The 23,601-nt window shown below is 38.9% G+C and overlaps 1 protein-coding gene across 2 annotated transcripts; it reads right to left on the bottom strand.

Moving 5' to 3' along the window:
- Positions 1-4,114: 4,114 nt before the first annotated feature.
- Positions 4,115-22,203, bottom strand: PDZK1IP1 (PDZK1 interacting protein 1). 2 transcript variants are annotated; one of them, XR_014174808.1, is made up of 5 exons: positions 21,865-22,203; positions 13,303-13,411; positions 7,228-7,338; positions 4,754-5,131; positions 4,115-4,719 (listed from the first exon to the last, which is right to left on the bottom strand). XR_014174808.1 is itself a non-coding variant. In XM_081945971.1 (4 exons), the coding sequence occupies exons 1-4, from the start codon at positions 21,929-21,931 to the stop codon at positions 4,996-4,998; spliced, it is 423 nt and encodes a 140-aa protein (XP_081802097.1). In that variant the 5' UTR covers positions 21,932-22,203; the 3' UTR covers positions 4,115-4,995. The 2 variants fall into 2 exon arrangements, 1 of the variants encoding a protein (XP_081802097.1); XM_081945971.1 differs by having other exon boundaries at positions 4,115-5,131.
- Between the last annotated feature and the right edge of the window lie 1,398 nt (positions 22,204-23,601).

Below are 23,601 nucleotides of genomic sequence, written 5' to 3'. Positions count from 1 at the left end.
AGAAAGAATCTATATTTTAATATACAGGAAAATATGTGTCATTTGTTATATGCTAAAAGAAAAAAAAACTACAGTGGTTTAATTGCTTTTTAGTTTGAGTCATGTTTCCTGCCACAATTTCCCTAAGAATTAAGCTTTGGGTTTGTGTGATTTATCAATACCACCTCCAGAAATAAGTTTATAAATAGTTTTAAACAGTGGTGGGATTCAGTCAGTTTGCATCTATTCAGGAGAACCAGTTGTTAACTTTCTAAGCACTTCGGAGAACCGATTGTTGGAAGAAATCTCAGTTTGTTTGTTCCCACTTTACAGGGCAAATCCTGTAAGGAGGACAGGAAGAAAACATTCTGGTGTTGTTTCTAGCCTAATCTTTGTTGCCCTGCTTACAGAAACTGCCTCTCTGGTTAACCCTTATTACATTGTAACAGCTAAGGCAAAGTGCCCATCTACCTGAGTGATGTTGAGTTGGCCATACCCACACGGTCACATGACCACCGAGCCACGCCTACGCAGATGGTCATTAGGGCAGAGAACTGGTTGTTAAATGATTTGAATCCCATCACTGGTTTTAAAGGCATCTGATAACCGGAAGGACGTGAGTTGGAAAATGAAGATAACCCATGCCACTTACTAAAAAGCAGTCTTTCTGATGATATAACATCAAAATTCTGTCCTTCTTTTTAACAACATCAAATTAAAAAAACATTGCACTTCAAGAGGCATTTGCAAAAGCACAACAAAGCAGGGCCTTGTTTATGTTAACAATGAACACAACTCTTACATCAAGATTTGTACACAAGATTGCCTTTTATGTTTCTTCCTGACTGCATCCTGCATTTTAGAGTGAATGCATATATAAAATAGTTATTTATCCCTTAGTTTGCTTTTTACAATGCATTGGCCAGTGGATATATCTATCATCCATCATCCATCCATCCATCCATCCATCCATCCATCCATCCATCCATCCATCCATCCATCCATCCATCCATCCATCTATCTATCTATCTATCTATCTATCTATCTATCTATCTATCATCTCTATTTTTTATTTTTATTCTGCCTTTATTATTTTATAAGAAACTCAAGTAGCCCACATTCCTAATACAGTATTCCTTCCTAACACTGAAAATCTTTTAACAATATTTGGGTTGATACCCTTTGTTTCTAGATATTACATTTGCCACAGTCATTATACAGGTGGATCGGCTGTTTTCCTGATAGTAACAAATAAACCTACCTATAGATAAGTAGCTTTTTTTTCAAGAGAAAAAAATCCACTGCACATGCACCACTACCCTGACACAAAGTTCACAGTTTCTTTCAGTGAAGGAAGAAATACCCCAATTCCAAATTTTGATTGATCCTGAGGAATTACTTGAAGGGCCTAAATTCATATTTTTCTTTAAGCACTTTCCAGATATACCGTGTTTCTCCGAAAATACGACATGTCCTGATAATAAGGCCATGCCACATTTTTCTGGTGGGCAAAAACATAAGCCATCCCCTGCAAATATGCCCCCTGGGCAACCCCCCACCTCTGGCCAGGCAGAGCACCACTCACCAACCTAGCGGTATCCCGAAGGTGCCAAGCCAAGGGAACCGGGGGGGGGGGAGGTGATCACATTGCTTGGTGCCTTTGGGATACCGCTAGGTTGGTGAGCGGTGCTCTGCCTGGCCAGAGGTGCGGGGTTGCCGAGCAGCTGCTCTCTTGCGAGCGGGCCCCCAAAGAGCCAGGCACAGCCTAATGGGTGAATGGCTGTGTTACGCTGTCGCAGCAGTGCAACACAACAGCCATGAAGTGACCACGCTCACGAGCAGCCACCTGGCAAACCCCCTTTCCAGCCAGGCACAGCACCATTCACTGACCTGGGGGTATCGCCAAGCCATGTGAGCGCCTGTTCGTCACTGCCTGGCTCCCGTGGCTTGGCACCTTCGAAATGCCAGTGAAAGGCGCTCTGCACAGCTGGAGAGGGGGGTTGCATGAGCAGCTGTTCCGCTCCCACTAGTGCACCTCCCAGCCTCATGATGCCCTGGCCCAGCTTTCCCCGCAGAGCCAGAGCATCTCCGCTGCTGCTGCCGCCGCCGCCATCCCAGCATGGCTTTTTCAGCGGCTTCCAAACCGAGGCTTCCGGCATACACTCTATGGTTGTGGGCCAGCTGCCAGCAGAACGTACAACCATAGAGTGTATGCCCAGAGTGGCCACTGCTGGAAGACTTGGTTTGGAAGCCGCTGAAAAAGCCATGCTGGGATGGCGGTGGCGGTGGCGGCAGCGGCAGCAGCAGAGGTGCCCTGGATCTGCAGGGAGAGCTGGGCCAGGGCATTGTGAGGCTGGGAGGCGTGTAAGTGAGAGCGGAACAGCCGCTCGCGCAACCCCCCTCTCCAGCTGTGCAGAGCGTCATTCAGTGGCATTTTGAAGGGGCCAAGCCATGGGAGCCGGGCGGTGATGAACAGGCACTCACGCGGCTTGGCGATACCCCTAGGTCAGTGAATGGTGCTGTGCTCAGCTGCAAAGGGGGTTTGCCGGGTGGCTGCTCATGAGTGTGGTCGCTACATGGGTGCTGTGTTGTGCTGCTGCGACAGCGCAACACAGCTATTCTCCCATGAGGCTGTGCCCGGCTCTTTGGGAGCCCACTCGCAAGAGAGCAGCCACCCGGCAACCCCAAAACAATAAACCCTCCCCTCATAATAAGGCCCAAGCCATATTTTGTGGGTAAAAAGAAAATAAGACCCTGTTTTATTTTCGGAGAAACACAGTAATAGCTAAAATATCTTTTCCAACACAAGAGAAGAGGAACAGTTTTATTGACAGAAAGATATAAAGCAAATTAAGCTGTGGAAATATGTATTTCATTTTTAAAAACCCTCACATTTGAAAAACAAATGTAGTTTTTCAGGCTCTCGCTGACTTCTTTGCATACAAACAGTCAGTAACTGACATGGTCTGTATTTCAAACTAATGCCTTTATAAACTTTCTTCTTTTAAGCTATTGGGATTTCACACTCATTCCTGACTTCTAGGGAGAAGCACATCCAGTCTTTTAAACATGCTGAATGCTATATGGATGCAGTGAGGATGGTCTTATAGCAATAGCACTTAGACTTATATACCATTTCACAGTCCTTTAGAGCCCTCTCTAAGTGGTTTATAGAGTCAGCATATTGCCCCCAACAATTTGGGTCCTCATTTTACCCACCTCGGAAAGATGGAAGGTTGAGTCAACCTTGAGCTGGTGAGAATCGCACTGCCAAACTGCAACCAGCAGTCAGCAGAAGTAGCCTGCAGTACTGCATTCTAACCACTGCGCCACCATGGCTCATATGTTCCTTATACAGTCCTTGCTCAACAACTGTCTTGTTTAGAGACCATTTGAAGCTACAACAGTGCAAAAAAAAGCTTTGTGACCAATCCTCACATTATATATTTATATTTATAAGATATGACAAGACAACTGAGCACCCAATTCTAAATCATGTAGAAATAAGCTACATATTTCTACTTTCTTGTTTATATGCTTATGGGAAGCATTCATTTACATCCTTTAAAGAAAGCATAATATTGCTGATTTGCAAAGGGACTGTTTATCTCATAAATTCTACATTTACTTAGACCCTTCAGGGATACTATCTTTTCAAAGGCCTTTGGAAGAGCCAATTATAGCATAGTTAGGGACTGATAACCTGATACTTCAATAAAATTGTATCACTAGCATTAGCACTTAGACTTATATATGGCCTCCTAATGCTTTTCAGCATTTTCTGGGCAGTTTATAATGTCAACATATTTCTCCCAACAATCTGAAACCTCATTTTACTGAGCTCAGAAGAATGGAAGGCTGAGTCAACCTTGAGTCCATCAGGTTCAAACTCCAGGATGTGAGCAGAGTTTGCCTACAATATTGTATTCTAGCCATTTCAACCCATATGGCCCATGGCAAGGGACTGTGGAAGTGATAATCAAAAACATGGTCTAGTTTCGGTCTACCATCAAATATACCACCGATAATCACACCCACACATTTGTTGAGATTCTCCAAGAATTCTGAAAAGTTAATTTTGTGGAAGAACCATGTTAGTCTGTGGTAGTGAAAAAATCAGGAGACTGGTAGCACCTTTTTTTGATTCACGAATTTTATTAGAAAAGTAACAACGAGTTATATATGCTCATAGATAAGGAGTGTTTAATGCAGATAAGAAAAAGAAAATTCATGTGAAAAAAAATTATCTAAAAATAATTCCAACCTCATCCAAAAAAGTATGTTTTTATGGGGACGCTATAAACAAGAATAAAAAATAAAATGAGAGCAATTGGTCGAAGACTACCACTATGCCTTCAGCTTTATTAACAATAATATTGATGTGCTTCTATAGATTGTTGGGAGGGGGGTGGAATCTTTTACCATGAAGAAAAATAATTTTCAAATAAGAAATTCCCTGGTAATAAACAGGATCATAACACTGAGTTGCAGAGGGCCCGAAAGTGAGATTGTGGATCATCTGTAGCACTAATCTTACAAAGATTATGACGTACAAAAACATGCAACAAGAAAAGTAAAATAGAATAAAATAGGTAGTGAGTTTCCTTTGGTGAAAAGACCATATTACGAGGTACTATGTACCAGTGGTGGGTTGCTAACCGGTTTACTATCAGTTCGCTCGTGCACGCATGCACCCTCGCACAGAAGCATCCGATTGGGTGGGTGGACCTCCCGCCACCGCTGCCACTACTGGTTCGGCTGAACTGGGCCGAACCAGCTGCAACCCACCTCTGCTATGTACCAATTAATTCTATCTGACATGTGCAGAACTTAGACACAATAAACCCACTGCAAAAATGTTAATATGCCTCTACATAGTTGGCCTTTGAATAAATTGATTAAAATCATGCATCATAAATGATGTGGGCTTATCTTGTAAGGAATCTATATTATAGGGAGGTTTTAAAATGTAAGAATAAATAACAAAATGATGTTACATATTTGTGGTAACCACGTCTACATTTGGGTGTGACATTCAGTCGTGGTGTCGCAATGGGAGTCAACACTTGTATGACATTCAGTGTGATGATTGGTCACAGCGTCACATTCAAACTCAACTTGGTTTTCATAGTAATGAGGGCCTTCTTCACAGCTGAAATATTAGAAAAAGAAGATCTATTATTTCTGTATCATATTGGCACTCCTCCTATGTTCAAGGATACCATGCATAGATCTCCCTCCAATTTCTTCTCCCAATTTGAGAGATAGCTGCATTGATATTCATAATAGTGTCCTGGTCATATGATTCCTCCCTCCCTTGAAAGAGCAGTGGGTAGAAATAAATGATGGACAGAATTGGTATTTGCACTCTTGAGAATGGGTGACAAATGCCCTTAATCCATAATCTGGTAAAAGTCATATTTTCTTTTTAGCCACGGATACAACCACTTGTTGCTTCTGATGTAATGATATGTGATGTTAGAGATGTAACCTTAGGCTTCGCTTACCAATGTATATAAGCTATGATTACTTTACTGTTACTTTAAATGATTCAGAGATGTAATTGGTTTATTACCTCAAGCAGCCATGAAAGGAAGCCAGACTGACTGTTAGTTCTCTCTCCGTTTTGTTAGAAGCTGATCAGGTGTATACTGAGGCATTGTGGTTTACTACTGTTTAGCTATACTTTGTGTGTTAGACTGTCTATTATTGATAACTGACTGACTGAACCGTGTATGACTTGGACTGTAAACTGGACTCTGAATACTCTATATTTCTACATAGTAAACTACTACTTTTATTTCTATTTGAATTGTTAAATGTTGATGTATTTACCTCCTCCATGCCACACGCTTATTTATTTGATTGTACGTCGCCCCGAGTCCCTTCGTGGAGAGGGTGCGACTGATAAATTGAATAAAATAAATAAATAAATAAATACTATATTTTTATACTATTCAGTGTCTCTGTATACTGGTTTGTGCGTGTTATTCCATATCACTCTCATTACGCTTCTCTGCATACTCGCTCTCCCAACGGGGAGCTCAATTACTTAACAATATGATATGTAATGATACCTTGGGGGCAGGACAGAGCCAGAGACTGGACTCAGCCCATAGATGGAAGGAAGGCATGGGAAAGGATTCACAAGGGACCATCTCTAATTTTCTGGAGCATAAAAGGTAAGGAGAAACACTTTCAATCTTGCAAGAGTCTGTTAATGCAATGTTGCAATGAGGATTAGTACTCCTTGTTGAACTTCTTATCTGGACTTCCTCAAAGGGCTGATACCTGTACCTGGTTAACCTAGTAGAATTGTTGCCTTGGAAAATGGTCAACTCTGTGTTCTAAATAACAAAATAACAGAATTGGAAGGGACCTTAGAGATCTTCTAACCCAATCCCTTGCTCAAGTAGGAAACCCCTATCTATACCATTTTAAACAAAAGGTTGTCTGAATGATATTTTGATGTTCCCAAATGGTCCAAGAGGGTTAAAATATCCATAAATCAATTTCTTTTTCCTATAGATTTCAGAAGTGAAGTATTTCAGGGTTGCTGGTTATAATGGTAAAGGTTCTCCTTGCACATATGTGCTAGTCATTCCCGACTCTAGGGGGCAGTGTTCATCTCTGTTTCGAAGCCGGAGAGCCAGTGCTGTCCGAAGACGTCTCTGTGGTCATGGGGCCTAAATGCCAATGACTAAATGTCAAAGGCACACGGAATGCTGTTGCCTTCCCACCAAGGTGGTTCCTATTTTTCTACTTGGATTTTTACATGCTTTCGAACTGCTAGGTTGTCAGAAGCTGGGAAAGTAACAAGAACTCACTCCGTTACGCAGTGCTAGGGATTCAAACCACCAAACTGCCAACCTTTCTGATCAACAAGCTCAGCATCTTAGCCACTGAGCCACCATATATATGCCGGTTATACACACAGCCAAATTAACAGCTAAAAGAAACAATTAAGTAAAAAAAATGTGAGACTTTTCATTTGTCAGTCATTATTAATCACATTGTCAGACCCTGTTAGGATATATAGTTAACGGGCAGTAAAACAGAGAGAAAATGATAAATCAAGGACAAGTCATCACAACCAAATCAAAAAGGCACTTTGTTTTCAGAAGCAGGCTGACTACCTGGCATTTGCTTTCTTTAGAATAAACCCCCTTGAACACAATGAGATTTACTTCTGCAGGTATTTCTGGAAAGGTGCTGTTAGTTATAATTTTTAATAGTTTAGGAAACAACCTGAAGTCTGCTGCGGATGCTGAATAGGTTCCTTGGATTCCATTAGAAGTGATGGATGCTTTAATATTTCTATTCCTGAAGGTCACTCGTTTATCTTCTTCTTCGGAATCCCTGCAGAAGCAATTAGAAGGAGCATAACAAGACAAAAAGGATGGAAAAAGACTTGGGAGAAAAAAATCGGAACTTTGATCTTATATATGTTGACAGCAGCAACGTTAGTGTATGCAGAAAAATGGAAGGACATTTTGATTCCCACCATGGACGAATGGCTACAGAAGCTGATGGACTTGGCAGAAATGGCTAAATTGACCATTTTGATTAAAGAAAAGAATATAAATTTATTATGTTGCCTCACAGAGACTTTATGCTTGAAGTGGGGAGAAAATGAAACTTTGATTTTGAGTTCTACCAATTACATTGATATATGTTTATAGAAACGGATAGTTTATATTATATTATTATGGAAAAGCAAAAAGCTGTGGTTTAATGTTAATGCTTTATTTTACTGCAACAGAGGAAGTCGGAAATAAACTTTTTTTCCTTTTCCCCAGTCCCTCCTCACTTCTCTTTCCCCTCCCCCGTATTCCTATTTACTTTTGTGTTTTGTATTTTATGTCAAGCTTACATCATAAATAACATTAATTAAAAATAACCATATAGCTGAAACAATGACATAATCAATAATAAAGATGCATCTCAGATGATTAAGATTAAAAATCTGATGAGGACTTCTGATGAATTAGACATCCCTTAAGGAGCAGGAATGGCATCACAGTTAAGATTAGTGACCAGAAAATGAATCCTGGCTGGTGAAATCTCTCCAGAAAGATTGTGGGACTGTGTACATCATTTTGGACAGCTGCTCCTTGCAAGTAGGCCACAGGAACTGAGGTTTTTGCAATCAGCTGGTGAATAGAGTGACTGGGAGTTGAGAGATTTCATTTGTGCCCACAATCATAATGTAGCCATTATGGACATAAAGTTCAGTTGAGGATCATTTCTTAATCACCTTCAGATTTACTTTGTTTTTTACTGCTGGGTCTCAGTTCAGCATGCCACCCCACTGCCAATGGAGCCTTTGAAAGAGCGAATGCAATGGTGGTCTCTGAAGCCTCCTGGGTCTAAAAACAGACCACATTCACACCTGTGGTCCCCCACACTTCTCCTCTCATGTATGCACGTGTGAACCCCCTCTGTGAGCAGCAGAGACCCAAAAATCAGCTGGCCGGTGCGAGGCAGGTGCACATGCACGGTGCAGCTGAGCCGGGCAATGGGCGACGGCTCGCATGCCTGCATCGAGGGCTCCACATGCCACCTGTGGCACGCATCCCAAAATTTCGCCATCATGGCCCTAAACTGTCTCTTTGTCAGGCCTGCAAGTCATCTTTTCTTGTGGACTTCAGGCATGCCACACGTTCTATTATTCTACTATGCATTTCTATTGTGGGAAAATGAGAGGGGGGATTGTACAGAGTTAGATGGTATGTAGCCATAACAAAATTCTTTCTTGAAAGCCAAGGTCACCCTTTGTCTCTACACCTCTGCATCTGACTGGAACTGGATGGATGGAAGCTGCCAGCATGGCAGTGGAAGATTGGACCATGTGATGGACTTATAGATGTGGGGGCAAGATCTTGAACTTTCAACTGGGTGGAAAAAGCAGGAAGCCTTCAGATGTACCAACATGGATCTCTTAATAAATTGGAAATTTAAAGAATCATTTGCCTCGGACTCTTATTTAATTTTGGATGCTATTTGGAACCCTGACACTCTTTAGTTCCTCAACCTGGATTCAGGGACTTCCTGGCAGGGAAAGAAATGTGGACAGTATTTCTTAAAAGCAGATCCCAAAAAGGATTTATTTAATGAAGTATATAATATCATACACATCTTGTTTCATGATTGTTTTAACTGTCTGAATCAACAGAGAGAATTTTTCTGTTATGCAAACTTTTCAGCAGACCTAGGTAGCCTCCCATTCTGTCTAATAAATATGAGACACCCTGGGTTAAAATTTAAAAAGCCAGCATTTGCTAAGCAGTGTGCACTTCAGATCTTCTGTGTTAATTCATTTGTTAATCTGCATATAGTTTTTGTATGTGGTCATCATGTCTCCACAAGATTTGGTACGCAATTTGTATTTATCTAATTGCTAGGAGAAATGGCTTAGTTGCATAACCCAATACCATGAGGACAACAGTCTAACTAAATTTAGAAAGTGAACTTCAAAAGAAACCACAAAATAGAAGTATAAAAGGAAGTATGGAATTGATTAAACATGAATTGGTTATATTTGAAAAAAATGGCACAGTCTATAAAAAAAGCAAAACAAAATTTCTTTGAGAATGCAAATAAACCGGGGCGGTGGCTATCCTATAGGCTGAGGAAGCAGAAGCAAGAGAATTGGATCAATAAATTACAGGATGAAAAAGGTGAGATCTGCTATCAACTAGAGGAAAAGAAAAGGATTACCCAAGAGTTCTATGAACAATTATATAGAGAAAACTGAGGCTATACAAAGGAAGGAATACTACAATATCTGGAAAAGTCAGAACTGCCAAAGATACCAGAGGAAATAAAAGATATGCTCAATGAAGAAATTAAAACATCAGAGATAATTCCTTACATCGTTCATCCACACAGATCAAAATGGATTCCTCCCCAGAAGACAAATTAAAACAATATGAGAATTATGCTGAACATTCTCAAATATTATGAAGTACATAATGAAAAACAGGTTGCACTATTTTTTCTCAATGCCCAAAAGGCATTTGATAATGTGAACTGGGAATTTTTGCATCAACAATTGGAACACATGGAATTTGGGGATGAATTTATAAACACGATTAGAGCAATATATACAAATCAAAAAGCCAAAGTAATAATTAATGATGAATTAACGCAAAGTATAGCAATTCAGAAAGGTACAAGACAAGGTTGCCCTCTATCCCCACTGCTATTTATATTAACCTTAGAAGTTCTAGCTAGGAATGTACGTAAAGAGGAACAGATAAAGGGACTAGAAATCAAAAAGGAACAATTTAAGTTACAGGCTTTTGCGGACGATCTAGTTTTCGTGTTAAAGGATCCTATAAAGTCTAGTATGAAACTTATTGAGGAATTGACAGAGTATGGGAAAGTAGCGGGTTTAAATATAAATATGACAAAGACTAAAATGCTGGTTAAAAATATGACATCAAAATCAAAAGAGGAGTTAACAAAGAAATTGGGTATCCAAACTGTCAAAAAAGTCAAATATCTAGGTATACATTTATCTGCGAGGTGTGTGTCCATCAAAGAAGATAACTATACTAATTTGATCAATAAAACTAAGAAAGACTTAGAAAGGTGGAAAAACCTACAATTGTCCCTGATGGGTAGGATCGCAGTCATAAAAATGAATGTATTACCAAAATTTCTTTTCCTATTTCAGAATATTCCCATTAAATTAGAAAAAGGTTTTTTTTAAGGATTTGAATCAATTGGTTTCAAAATTTATTTGGCAGGGAAGAAAACCAAGAATAAAACTCAAGGCTATGCAAGACACTAAAGAAAAAGGATGATTTGGTGTACCAGATTGGGAACTTTATTATACTGCGGCCACTCTAACATGGTTAAAAGAATGGATAATGTTGAGAAATAAAAGATTACTCAAATTGGAAGGTCATGATCTCCAAGTAGGATGGCATGCCTTCCTTTGGTATGAAAAAGGATCGGCACACAAATATTTCAATAGATACTACATTAGACAGTCCCTGTTATTAATATGGAACAAAATTAAACACGACCACTATACTAAAACACCCATTTGGCTATCTACGATGGAAGCATACATACATCCAAATTTAATTATTATGGAAAATATAGTTACATATAAAGAGTTATTGAACAGACAGGGAGAGATCAAAACTAGATTAGAATTGGCATCACAAGGAGTACAAGTAGAATGGTGGTCCTAATTAAAGATACAATCAAGGTGTGCACAGGATAGGAAGAAGGAAGGTACTGCCAAAGATTACACAATATTAGATAAACTTTTGATACAGACAGAAAACAAGCTGATCAAAATGTTGTACAGATTTTTGTTGGAATATAAGCTAGAGGAGGAACATGTCAAAGAAACTATGGTTGCCTGGGCGAAAAATTTCGGTGATAATGTGGAATTGGCTAAGTGGGAAAAACTTTGGATACTTGATCAGAAACTAACATTGGCTACAGCGTATTAAGAAAATCTTTATAAGATGTTCTACAAATGGCATCTCCCCCCAGCACAGCTCTCCAAAATGTTTAAAAATCTGGCCCCAAATTGTTGGAAGTGTAAAAAAAAACACCAGGCACTTTTTATCGTATGTGGTGGACGTGCAATGAGGCAAAAAAATATATTGGAAAATGATTCAATCATAGTTAGAACAAATGGTGGGAGACCAAATCTTGTTTAAACCAGAAATTTTTCTCCTAGGTATAATACCGGAGAGGCTTAAGAAAGATACACTTTATCTAATTATGCATGTACTAACTGTGGCGCGCATAACCTATGCACTATATTGGAAAAAAGAAAATAACCACCAGAGCTAAATATAATCAGAAAAGTGTTGGCCTGTGTGGAAGCAGATAGGCTCACTCTTGAACTTAAAAATAAAGGGGAATCAGAATATTTTGAAGTCTGGAACAGATTTTATGATTGGTATAAGACAAGGTGACAAGACTTGAACAAACTGTATATATTGTGATTGGACAGAAGGATAGACAATGTACTAAGTAGGCTAATAGTTAATGGTTGAGACTAATTGTGTATAATGTGAATGTATGGTCACTTCGACTTCGCGGCACTGCATTGTTTTAAATGTAAAAATAATAAAAATATATTTTAAACAAACCAAACAGTCTAACTGTATCAGTTTTGGACTGCAAAATTCCAAACAACTATTATACATATATATTAAATCTAAGTCTTTACTAACGTGATAACAAATCCATTTGGATTTTTTGTACTCAGATCTTACATCCACAGCTAAATCAGGTGTGGCACTGGGAGATCTCCCACTCTATTAGGAGGAAACAATGAGAAAGGAGAAAGGAATCCAGCCCAGGCCATGGAATCAGTTTACTCTTACTACTCTTAAATAATAGCGAAATTAATTTTCTAATTTCAATCACACAGTATAAAATATTACGAAATCCGCTTTTTTTTTCATTTCCATTTTTTTCCATTTAAATACAAAATTGAGGATGAACCGCTCTGAGAAAACTCTAAAGAAAATCTTCAATATTTTATTCATGTTATAAGCGATTCTCAATCATCAAGGCCATGGTTGTTCCACAGGTGGTTTTTCCAAAAAGCAACTGGATTTTCTTTGCTTTTTATCCCTTGGAAAACATTTCATTTCTCATCCAACAAAAAGATGAAGAAGCTTCTTAGATGAGAAGTAAAACATTTTTCAAAAGAAAAAGAAAACAAGTCCAGTTGCCTTTTGGAAAAAGCACCATCGGGACCTTGTTCCATTAATACCTTGACTTTAGTTGAATGGCCTCTACAGCCAATTTACTTTAGGAAAATGAGGAGTCCAATCACAGAGCTCACAGACTTACTGTATATAGCTGTAATGGCGAACCTATGGCACATGTGCCGGAAGTGGCAGACACAGCCATCTCCCCGGGCACGCGAGCTGTCGCCCGTTGCTCTTCTGGGATCCGGTGTGCTGGCTGGCTGTCTTCACGCATGTGGGAGCGCTGGAAACCGGAAGAGCAGCTGCCCAGTGTACATGCCCACAGTGGGAAGATGATCTTCCAGTTTCCAGCATGCACATATGCACTAGCCATATGCACTAGCCATGGTCTTCTCAAGCACATGCACACCAGAAATTGGCTGACTGGTGTGTATTTGCACGCTGGAAACCGGAAGATCATCTTCCTGGTGCGCATATGTGCACCAGGCCGCTGCTCTTCCCGTTTACGGCATGTGTGTGCTCCCGTTTTGGCACTCGGTGCTGAAAAGGTTCGCCAACACTGATATATAGAATAAAACCAAGTGAAATGCCACATGTTGTAACAAGGGAAAGCAAAGTCAGCACTTACTTTTCATCCTGGCACCAAAATTTGTTGATGATAAAGGTAATCATTGCCAAAACCAAAAACACTGAAACAGCAATTACACCTTGTTGCCATGGCTCAAGCGTCCTGGTAACTGTGAAGAAAAGGAATTAATGCAAGATTATGGTAAATATGCATTTTGTGGAGGGCTTAGTGCTGTCTGAGCTTGTTGTTTGCTTGCAGTTGTTTCATTACTTAACCAGGTAACATCATCAGTGCTAGTGAGAGTGGGGTTTGCTTCCAGTTTATATACAGTAGCTTGGCTGCCATTTTTCAAGTGCCCTTTGGGCAAATCCCTAGCTAAACCAATGAATAAACGGAAGTGAGGAAAGTAATCTCTTGTCCTACCTGCCCAAAACATTATATTATAGATGGCATGTTGAAACCTATAGAGCAAATTTTTGACAAATCTCTTTCTGAAGAAAATGGTTTGTTTCTTTTGCAACATTGTGATTAATTGACCCAGCCCAGTTGTGTTTTGCTGTCAATCTTTCTCAGGAAAAATGCCCAACCTTTGCCACACCTTGAAAATATTTTTTTCGTTTAAGCTGACGCCTACTGCTTCAGTGACTCCATTCAACCACCTCATTCTCTGTCGCTCCCTTCTTCTTTTGCCCTCAATCTTTTCCAGCATTAGGCTCTTCTCCAGTGTGTCCTTCCTTCTCATTAGGTGGCCAAAGTATTTGAGTTTCATCTTCAGGATCTGGCCTTCTAAAGAGCACTCGGGGATGATCTCAGTTTCAAAAGTGGTGATGATAATTTGGAAAACAGACCTGATTTGCCAAAAGTGATTCTAGTGCTCTCGGTCTTAATTTTTGTCTTCTCTAAAGCAAAAGTGTACGCATCTTTTTTTGGGGAAATTTTTTTTCCATGTCCTGATGGCATTTTCATTATTGCTGAGTGTTGGTGCAATAAGGATATACACTTACTCCCTGCTCCTTTTGAATTTAAAAGCCTCTCTGCCTTGGTTTCCATTTTGTATAAAGCCCTAACTAAGACTTTTAAAATCTAAACCAGGTATGTCCAATCCTGGCAACTTTAAGACTTGTGAACTTCAACTCCCAGAATTCCTCAACCAGCCATGGAATTCTGGGAATTGAAGTTCATAAGTCTTAAAATCCCAAGGTTGGACACCCCTAAACATTCTCAGCTATAGATGTGCTTTTTATAGCTTTTGAATACATTTACTTGGTTAAGCACTCCAATTTTCTAAACTGTGGATACTGAGCAATTCACACAGGGTCTCTTCAGAACTACAGTCAAATCTCTGAGGATCTAAAGCAGTATCAGCTTCCCCTGCACTCAGTTTTAAGAAAATTGAGAGAATTGTCAGAAGATGAGGAAGAAAAGTGCATACTAGTAATTCTTTTCTGTTATCAGTAGTGTCGTTCTGAGTAATCCTCAGTAATCCTGAAACTTCGGAGGAATTCTAAAAGCAAATAAAAGCTCTACCTCTGTTAATATAGGAGCAGATTGTTCTGTCATAGTTAATGCTAGACTTGAATAACCAATGGAAAGCAGTCCAAAGTCCTCTCTTTATTCTGCAGCTTGCCTTTATTTTTAAAAATAGAACTGTATTTTACTTTTTTTTACATTGTTAAAAATAGGGGATTAGACTTTAGTTCAATTTGGTGAGATCCAATTCAGAAAAGGTAAGCAGTAGACTTGAAAGCCCTGGAAAAGCCGGGTACTAAAAAGCTCAGAACGTAATGTACCAACAGTAATTAGGCAGATAAATGGATTTTCAGATGAAATAGATTTTTCCCCCCTTCGTGGCTTTGGAAAGTCATCCTTGTGCACAAGCGTGAAAGGGAAAAGAGCTCAGTGTCCTTAAAGGTAGTCTTCATTTGTAGAATTATAAACTAAAAACAAATGGAAGAGTCATCTATTTTATTCCCCATCAGTCATTCTGCATCCTGTCTCAGACAATTCTAAGAGATTGCTCAGTAACTTCTACGTAATGTAAAACAACCAAAGAACAAATAGAGAAAAGATGTGCCAAATTAGAGGCATTTGGAGAACAAATATGTTTGTTTTAATAAACTACACCTGAAAGGAAGCAAGTTCTGCCAATTCCTGATAAGGCTACCCTCATGTCTTCAAGTGTGGCACAAGAATGAAATTTTGCTCAGCATATTGATCCAATAATAAAGTTTCATCTATCTGATTTATTGATTGATTGATTGATGTTGAGTCTCTAGAAAGAGTGCAGAGAAGAACAACAAAGATGATTAGGGTACTGGAAGCTAAAACATATGAAGAATGGTTGCAGGAACTGGGTATGTCTAGTTTAATGCAAATAAGGACTAGGGGAGACATGATAGCAGTGTTCCTACTGCTCTACTCTATTCTATTCTACCCTACCCTACCCTACCCTATCCTATCCTATCCTATCCTATCCTATCCTACCCTGCAGTTGTTTACAGCCCAGAACTTTTACCTTAATAATAATTGACAACTCTGAAATATATTGTTGGATGTTGCAATGAGCCAAGGTCCATTGATAAAAAAAATTGCATTTGGTGGCCAAATCTGACATCATGACGAATGTTTCAGACATGTGTTATTTCTTTTACAAGAAACAGCTACTGGAACCCTATCTTCCCGCAAGAGTCCTACCAATACCTCTTTCCTTTAACAACAGTTCATTAGTGTTATCATTTCTAGGATACAAACATATTGGACAATGAAGCAAAATGATACAAAGACATCTTAAACTATTGTCTGCCCTCCAGAAAGCATTTGGGAATCTTCATTGTCTGCCTCTGTTTGCTGCCATTTCATGATCATCCAGATTTTTTTAAACCAAAATATGGTAGCTCTAAGATAATCAATAAGAAAATGTTGCTGTCTCTATATTATGTGGATTAATTAATATTCAGCACAGTGTTTTCAATCTTATTGAGTTGGCTGGGGAATTCTGCAAGTTGAAGTCCAAACATCTTAACATTACTGATGTTGAGAAACATGGATTTAGGGTAACATGGCTGCCGATTTACTTCCAATTTCAATTCAAGGTGCTGGTTGTCACCTTTAAAGCCCTTCATGGCTTGGGACCAGGTTATCTGAGGGACTGTCTCTTGCCGGTCACATCTACCCAACCCATCAGAACAGGGAGGCAGGGAATGCTGCAAGTCCCATCCCCTAGGGAGATACACCTGGTGGGATCCAGAAGAAGGGCCTTCTCCGTGGTGGCTCCCTCTCTCTGTGACATCATTCCCCCAGAGATTAGAATGGCCCCCACTCTAACACTCTTCTGGAAGGCACTGAAGACCTGGTTCTGCCAGCTGGCCTGGAGAACCCAGAGCAGGATGGAGCCCTTTAAATGGCTCATGTGATCTGCTATCATGGCATGGGGAGTGGAGGCCGGGCGTGTATGATTTTATCGTATTATATTATATGAATTAATTTGATTATTTTTAATTATTTATATTGTTTTTATATTCTGTACGCTGCTTGAGTTGCCATGGGCAAATAGGCGGCAATATAAATTCAATAAATAATAACAATAACAACAACAACAATAATATGAACAATCTCAATAAAATTTACTTATTACATTCCTTTGAGTTAATATACATAAAAATACCAGAACACAGATAGTAGAAAAGAAAAGAAAAACTCATATATACTAATGAACATCAAGTTTCATAAGACTCTGAACACAGGGCTATCTAATTGTTAAGAGTGTCATCCTATATTCACTAATTCAGGAATTTCACTGAACCTACTGGGATTTACTTCCAAGTAAACATGAACAGGATTGCAAAACCATTCTGAAACATTCCCATGGGCTCACAAAGCCAATCTACTTAGTATTTTCCACAAGGCTGAGTTACTTTTTTACATGTGCAACTCTACTGTTTTAAATGTGTAACCCTTTAAACCCTGGTTAAGAGTTACATATTACCATATGGGTTCAAAAAGGAACCCATCAACCATGAGGGCTAAGAAAATATTCTAGGCAATCTGTGGATGATAAACTTAGGAAATGGAATTGTGAACCCCGAGAATTTGATGCAAATCGTATTTCTAAATAAAAGGCCAAAGGCAAGATAGATGACACAAGAGAAAGGAAGCATTCCAATAAGGTAAAATTAAATAAGCTGCAGAAAAATTCTTTTTCGATTTGCAAAAATAGGACTCACCTATACATATCGATCCATCATTCTGTACCTTTTGGGGCAAGCCATGATATGCACAGAGGATAAACATGCTAAGCAATGATCAGTAAACAAAATTAAAAGCATGATCACAGTTGACACCACTTTGCAATTGTCATCTCGTTTTCCAGTAAGTCTCACTGAATTTATTGTTTCTTACGAATTAATATGCACAGGACACACTACAACATGATGAATATGGCTGTAATGTTTTACCTAGTTTCCTGAGATGAAACCCTAATAAATCTAAATGAACCTATTTAGAGTTCATTTGCATATACAATGGCCAGATCAGAGCCCTAACAAGACTCATTAGCTGCACTGGCTGCCTGTGGCTTTTCGGGTGCGTTTCAAGGTGTTGATTGTCATCTTTAAAGCGCTCCATGGCTCAGGACCTAGTTATCTGCGGGATAGCATCCTACCCCACACATCCCTGAGGCCAATCCGCTCTCACAGAGAGGGACTCCTCCGGGTACCATCCGCTAAGCAATGCGGGCGGGCGGTGCCCAGGAGTAGGGCCTTCTCTGTGATGGGCCCAACCCTCTGGAACGACCTCCCCCCCGATATTAGAACTACTGTTGATCTCCGCTCCTTCCGTAAGAAACTCAAGACCCACTTGTTCAAATTAGCTGGCCCGGCCCAATGGTAATTGTAATCAGAAATATAGTATAATTTAATCCTGACCTTCCTGGATGGCATTTTAAATTTTGGGGTTTTTAAATTGGTTTTAATTAGAACTATTTTTAACTATCGCTAGTTTGGTTATTGTACGGACTGTATGTGTAAGTTGGTTTGTCTGGGTTTTGTGTTTTGCCTTGTTGTCCTATTGTATATTTATTGTCTGTACACCGCCCCGAGTCCCTTCGGGGAGAGGGGGCGGTTTATAAATTAAATAAACTCAAACTCAAACTCATTAGAAAATAAGTTCCTATTCATCTTGTTTTTGAGTAAATATGCCTAAGATTATTTTTTTATGAATCACATTGCTCTCTTTTTTTTCTCCAATAAGTTTAACATTGGATTTTTCATTTTCGGGGACTAGTACAAACTTCCATTAATTATCAGCTATTTTATGTGTGTGTTAATGAAGGTATTTTGTGTTTAAATCAATGAGAACCCAGCAGTGTAAATATTTAAAAAAATCATTGAAATGAGAAGATATATGACCTTGTTTATTCACTGAGCTAAGGTGCAATGTGATATTGATATATACAGTTTGCAACTCTGGTTTCTGACTTTGTATGCAATGGGAATTCAGATATAGTCTTCCATTCACTTTCATGAATGTGAATAACTAATGTTAACTTTAGTAGCTTTTCAAAAAGAGAAGCATAAAAATGTCTAATGCTGTCAGTTTTAGGCCCCCATAAGCTGCCTGTTATAGACCTTTGATGAACAAGAGGTTAATGGAATGCACCCATTCATGTATAATATGCAGGATTTTATAGAAGACATATCAAACTTAAAATTGGTGGTCAAATGCCAAAGAAGATAGGACTTCAGTCCACCAAGTGAAACTTTTACTCCACCATTAAAGATATAGGAATTCTTCTTGTTTTGCATCTGGCCATTATAAAGTATAAAAAAGTAAAGATCACCTTTGAATCAAGAAGAACAGCAGGTGACTACTGTACATGGATAAAAACATACATGTTTCTTGGCAACAGGACAAAAGTGGTTTCGATATTACTTTCTTCTATTGTGTTTTGTAAGTTCCCAGTCTACTTTACAGAGCAAGGAACATAAAAATGTCATTAGAACGTCTGGTTTTTCAAGTGTCATTAAAAAGAGAAATACTTGGGTGGGAAATAGACAGATTAGAGTTTATCTGATAAATTATTATTTAGAATACTTCCTAGATAACTTTAAAGAAAAGACTCTTGTTTGATTAAGCAATCTTGAAATCTCATTCATTTGTGTGAACTTTGAACTGGCTTAATAAGCATCTTGCCCACCAAAGAACTATGAATTTCTAGACCACAGTCTATCTAATACATATATAAAGGGTTTCTGGCAGGGGATTGGCTACACTTTACAAGAATAGGGAAGAACGTTTTTGAAAATCAAGTGACTCAGCTTATCCAGAGTGCTTTAAACTAAAACTGGAGTGGGAGGGAAACAAAATTTTAAGATCTAATCCAGAGCATAAGCCTCATGGCAATCAGCCAAGTGGTAAAAAAAAGAAGGGGGGGAACTGAAATACAAAATAGGAGATATAGGAAACAAACACAGGACTCAAATGCCTATCCTACCGGTTTAGCAACCAGTTCACAGGAAAACAGCTGAGGCGCAGCAATACACTCTGCCATGCCTATCAGCTGGGCTAAAAAACAAGGAAATATATGTAGGTATAGCCCAGGGTCGAGCGGATCAGCAAACTGCTGTGGACATGGTATCCTTGGACTTCACTAAGGCATTTAACAAAGTAGTCCACAGCCTACTTCTTTGTAAGATAGAAAAAAAATGTGAACTAGACAACATCAACACCAGATGGATTCATAACTGACTGATCAACTGCACTCAGCATGTAGTTCTTCAGTGGAACTACATCTACATGGAGGGAAGCATGGAGTGTATCCCAAGGTTCTGTCCTAGGTCCAGAACTCTTCAACATCTTCAATTATTATTTAGATGACAGAATAGAAGGGAAACTTATCAAATTTGCAGACAACACCAAGCTGGGGAGAATAGCCAACACGTTAAAAAACAAAAGAACCCTACAGACTTGAAAACTGGACCCGATTCAACAAAGTCCAATTCAGGGGTGATAAAAATAGGTTTTATACTTAGAGAAGAAAAACCAAATCCACAGGTGTAGAATAGGTGGTATGTGGCTCAACACATGAGACAATTGTAGGAGTCCTAATGGGCATCCACTTGAGCAGGAGCCAGTGATGTGCTGCAGCTGCAAAAAAAGCCAATGCGGTACTAGGCTGTATCAACAGAAGAATAGTATCAAGATCAAGTGAAGTATTAGTACCGCTATATATTGCCTTGGTAAGACTACACTTGTGTCCAGTTCTGGTCAACACGAGACAAAAAAGATTTTGAGACAGCAAAATATGTTTTCCTTCCTTCCTTCCTCTCTCCCTCCTTCCCTTCTTTTTTCTTCCCGCCTTCCTTCTTTCCTTCCTTCCTCCCTCTCTGTTTCCCTTTTCCTTTTTTTATTTTTTTGCTACACGTCATATTGAAAAGAAGAAATCCCCTTTGCCTTTTTTTTCAATAAGTGGAACTAAGAGGGCAACATTAGTGGGAAGAAGAGTAATGGGCACTTTCCACCTGGTATATTCTCAGTCCTGGCTGCAAAGTTTTCTACTACTGAGCCTTAACTTGTTCTATCCAGATAGAGATTGTTAAAAAGTTATGGAACTACAATCTGGGAAATCTTGTCATTTTTATTACGATAAGTACATTATTTCCATGTAAATTTGACAGATAAATTACATCACCTAACAAGATGAGAAACCAGTGTCTGAACTCATCCTTCTTCAAACAATTCCTTCGTGTTACAGGATTTCTTTCCCCAGAAGCATCAGTGTCATTTGGAAATCCTGTCATTACTGCATGCAAATCAATCATGTTTCAGATAGTCATCACACAGGATTGCTCTGGATTTTCCCAGCTTATGACATTTGTAGCTTATGCCCGCTCTTCATTTACATGTTTACTGTGCCAGCCTTCTTTGGCTCACAATTAACTCAGGGCCAGGAAATAGGTTTTATTTTTTTAGCTTCAACAAGTAATCTCACATGTGCTCAACCGATTCCCAGAAGCGTATATTTATATCTTCCATCTATTGTAAGTTTATTTCATTTTACATTATGAAAACCTTTATTCTTCCAAGTTGCAGGACAGATGCACCTAGACTCTGCCTACCCAGAAGTTATGGCTGCTAAATATTGAATGTCTACTGAAATTATTTCAAAATTTGTATCTCTGCGTATGCGTTAGCATCTTCAATGTTATGCAACCACGTATTTTTTAGGATCTGTTTCCTCTTTTGTTTTTTCAAAACAGGAAACGCAATTCTAGTAATCTTGGATTTAAAAGCCAGGTAAAACATATCCACAATGGAGAAAGAAATAAAGCAGGCATTATAATGTGCTGTAATTTGTTTACTCAAATAACTCAATTTGAGTTATTCGTTTAGCTTAAATAAGCCCTTCAAGCAATATAGGAATTCCTGGTAATATTAACCCCACAAAGTGCTAATTTTTACAGCTAAAAATAGAAAAGCAACAGACAAACCAAGAGGGAACTGAAGTGAAGAGAAGAAACTGTGTGAAGAAAACAAACACTTAAAAGAAACATGTAGAAGGAAACATCAAGCTGCCATACGCAACCTACCCAACTCAAAGCAAACATCTAAAATGGAATATATTACCTCCTTGGCAGTTCACAGGATCCCAAGCAGCAAAAAGGCAAAGGGTAACAAACAGAAAAGTTTTCATGCTGGTGGCATACAGACGTCACTTGCCAGATCAATAACTTATATTTGTTGGTGGTGGCAGAAGTAAAGTTACTCCTTCCCTGGAAAAGGCAAGAAAGCAATCTGTGCACTCACAGGATTGAAGGTGTTTCTATGCAGGACACGCCTAGATTAGCCTGTTAAATTATCAAACCATTATTTGGAGGTTGTCCCTCACAAACATTCCTGAACACTTTAGCTACCTAAGAAGAGAACAGAGTGATGTTTACCACTTCTCCTTTCTTCCTGCACAACTGGGAGATCTGTGGGTTGAGTTTTTGGCAGCTCCTTCATGGCTTGGAGAGAGTCCAGTGGGAAAAAAGGCGGAAGCATGTTAAGTATTTTGCAAAGAAGGGCTGAGAAACCAAAACTGCATGCTGTTGCAATGGCTTTGATATATAGGACAGCTCAAAGAACCAATGGAAATAAATCTTTAAAGAGGAATAAGAATTATTTTCTACAAACAAGAACTTCAGCAACTGCCCCAAGATATTTTTTGATTTATCACTAAAGCTAGAGAGCAGAATACATAGATAGGCACTCAACTTTTTTCATCTGTTTCGAGAAAGGAAAATGGACAAGAATTTCAGTTTTGGGAAATACATGCAGGACACCACTCTGTTCAGAGAACAGGAAAGGAATCTGACTAAGGGGAAGTTTGTTCAATGTGTCTTAATTATGTTGGCTTGGTGGATGCTGCATGAAATACCAATGGTATAAATTGGGAAGGTACTACAAAAAAAAATCAGAAGATTGGACATAGACATGCATTGAAACATACAATCCTGCCCTATACACAAACCTCTAACACCACCCAAACATGGATTGTTAAGTTTTTTAAAAAATATATTAACAAAGAGAGAGAAATGCACACTATTATGCCTTTCCAGAATGTTTGTTCATTCAAATAATTGGCATGTATGCTGTCTCATTTTTACCTCCATAAGACCATAAGGAAAAATTAGACTGAACTCCATGGTTGAATGGAAGTTTCTTGTCTAACACTCAGACCATTGAAAGATATCCTCTAATGATACAATTCAGTTTTTGATCACTGAATTTCAAAAAAGTGGGACCATGAACTTGGTAGTTAGCCCTCTAGAATCAATTTTCTTTAAGGCAGGCGTCTCCAAAATGGACTATAAATACCATTCATTCTACTCAATGTCCCTGCTGTTGGGCAGGAAGATAAAGAACCAAAGTTTACCATGAATGGAGAATGTGAGATTGGGAAGGCAGCTGTAACAACAGAAGAAAATGTACCGTAGTTTTTCTGCCCACTAATGCGTCAATCAGGCAAATGAGGCTATACATGGACAGGTGTGAGTTGTATTATTCCACTTGACAGAATTATACTTTATTTTATATTACCTGCAACAAGCAAGGCCTGGTTAGATGCAAATGAACTTATCCATTCCACTAGGAATTCTGGAAGTTGAAATCCACACATTTTAAAAGTTGCCAAGTTTGAGAAACACTGATATATAGACAATGTAGCATAATTTCAGCTGAAATGTGCCTATCTGATGTTGAAATAAAAAGGATAATTGTAATATTATATAGCAAGAAAGCTTCATTTTGAAGGGGATCATGTACATTTCAAAAGGAAATGGAGGGAGGGGTGAAGGAGGGAGGGAGACAGGAAGGAAGGAA

Source organism: Natrix helvetica (assembly GCF_964273705.1).
Source record: "Natrix helvetica genome assembly, chromosome: 3".
NCBI classification, from domain to species: domain Eukaryota; kingdom Metazoa; phylum Chordata; class Lepidosauria; order Squamata; family Natricidae; genus Natrix; species Natrix helvetica.
This window is presented reverse-complemented; position numbering and strand designations above follow the sequence as displayed.

Bases quoted from the DNA above. Each gene is read 5' to 3' on its own strand.
- PDZK1IP1 (XM_081945971.1), bottom strand. From the start codon at position 21,931: ATGAAAACTTTTCTGTTTGTTACCCTTTGCCTTTTTGCTGCTTGGGAT. The intron at 13,412-21,864 runs GTAATATATTCC...TTTTCTTCACAG, and splicing joins TCCTGTGAACTGCCAAGGAG to TTACCAGGACGCTTGAGCCA. The intron at 7,339-13,302 runs GTAAGTGCTGAC...TTGCTTCTGCAG, and splicing joins TTTTGGTGCCAGGATGAAAA to GGATTCCGAAGAAGAAGATA.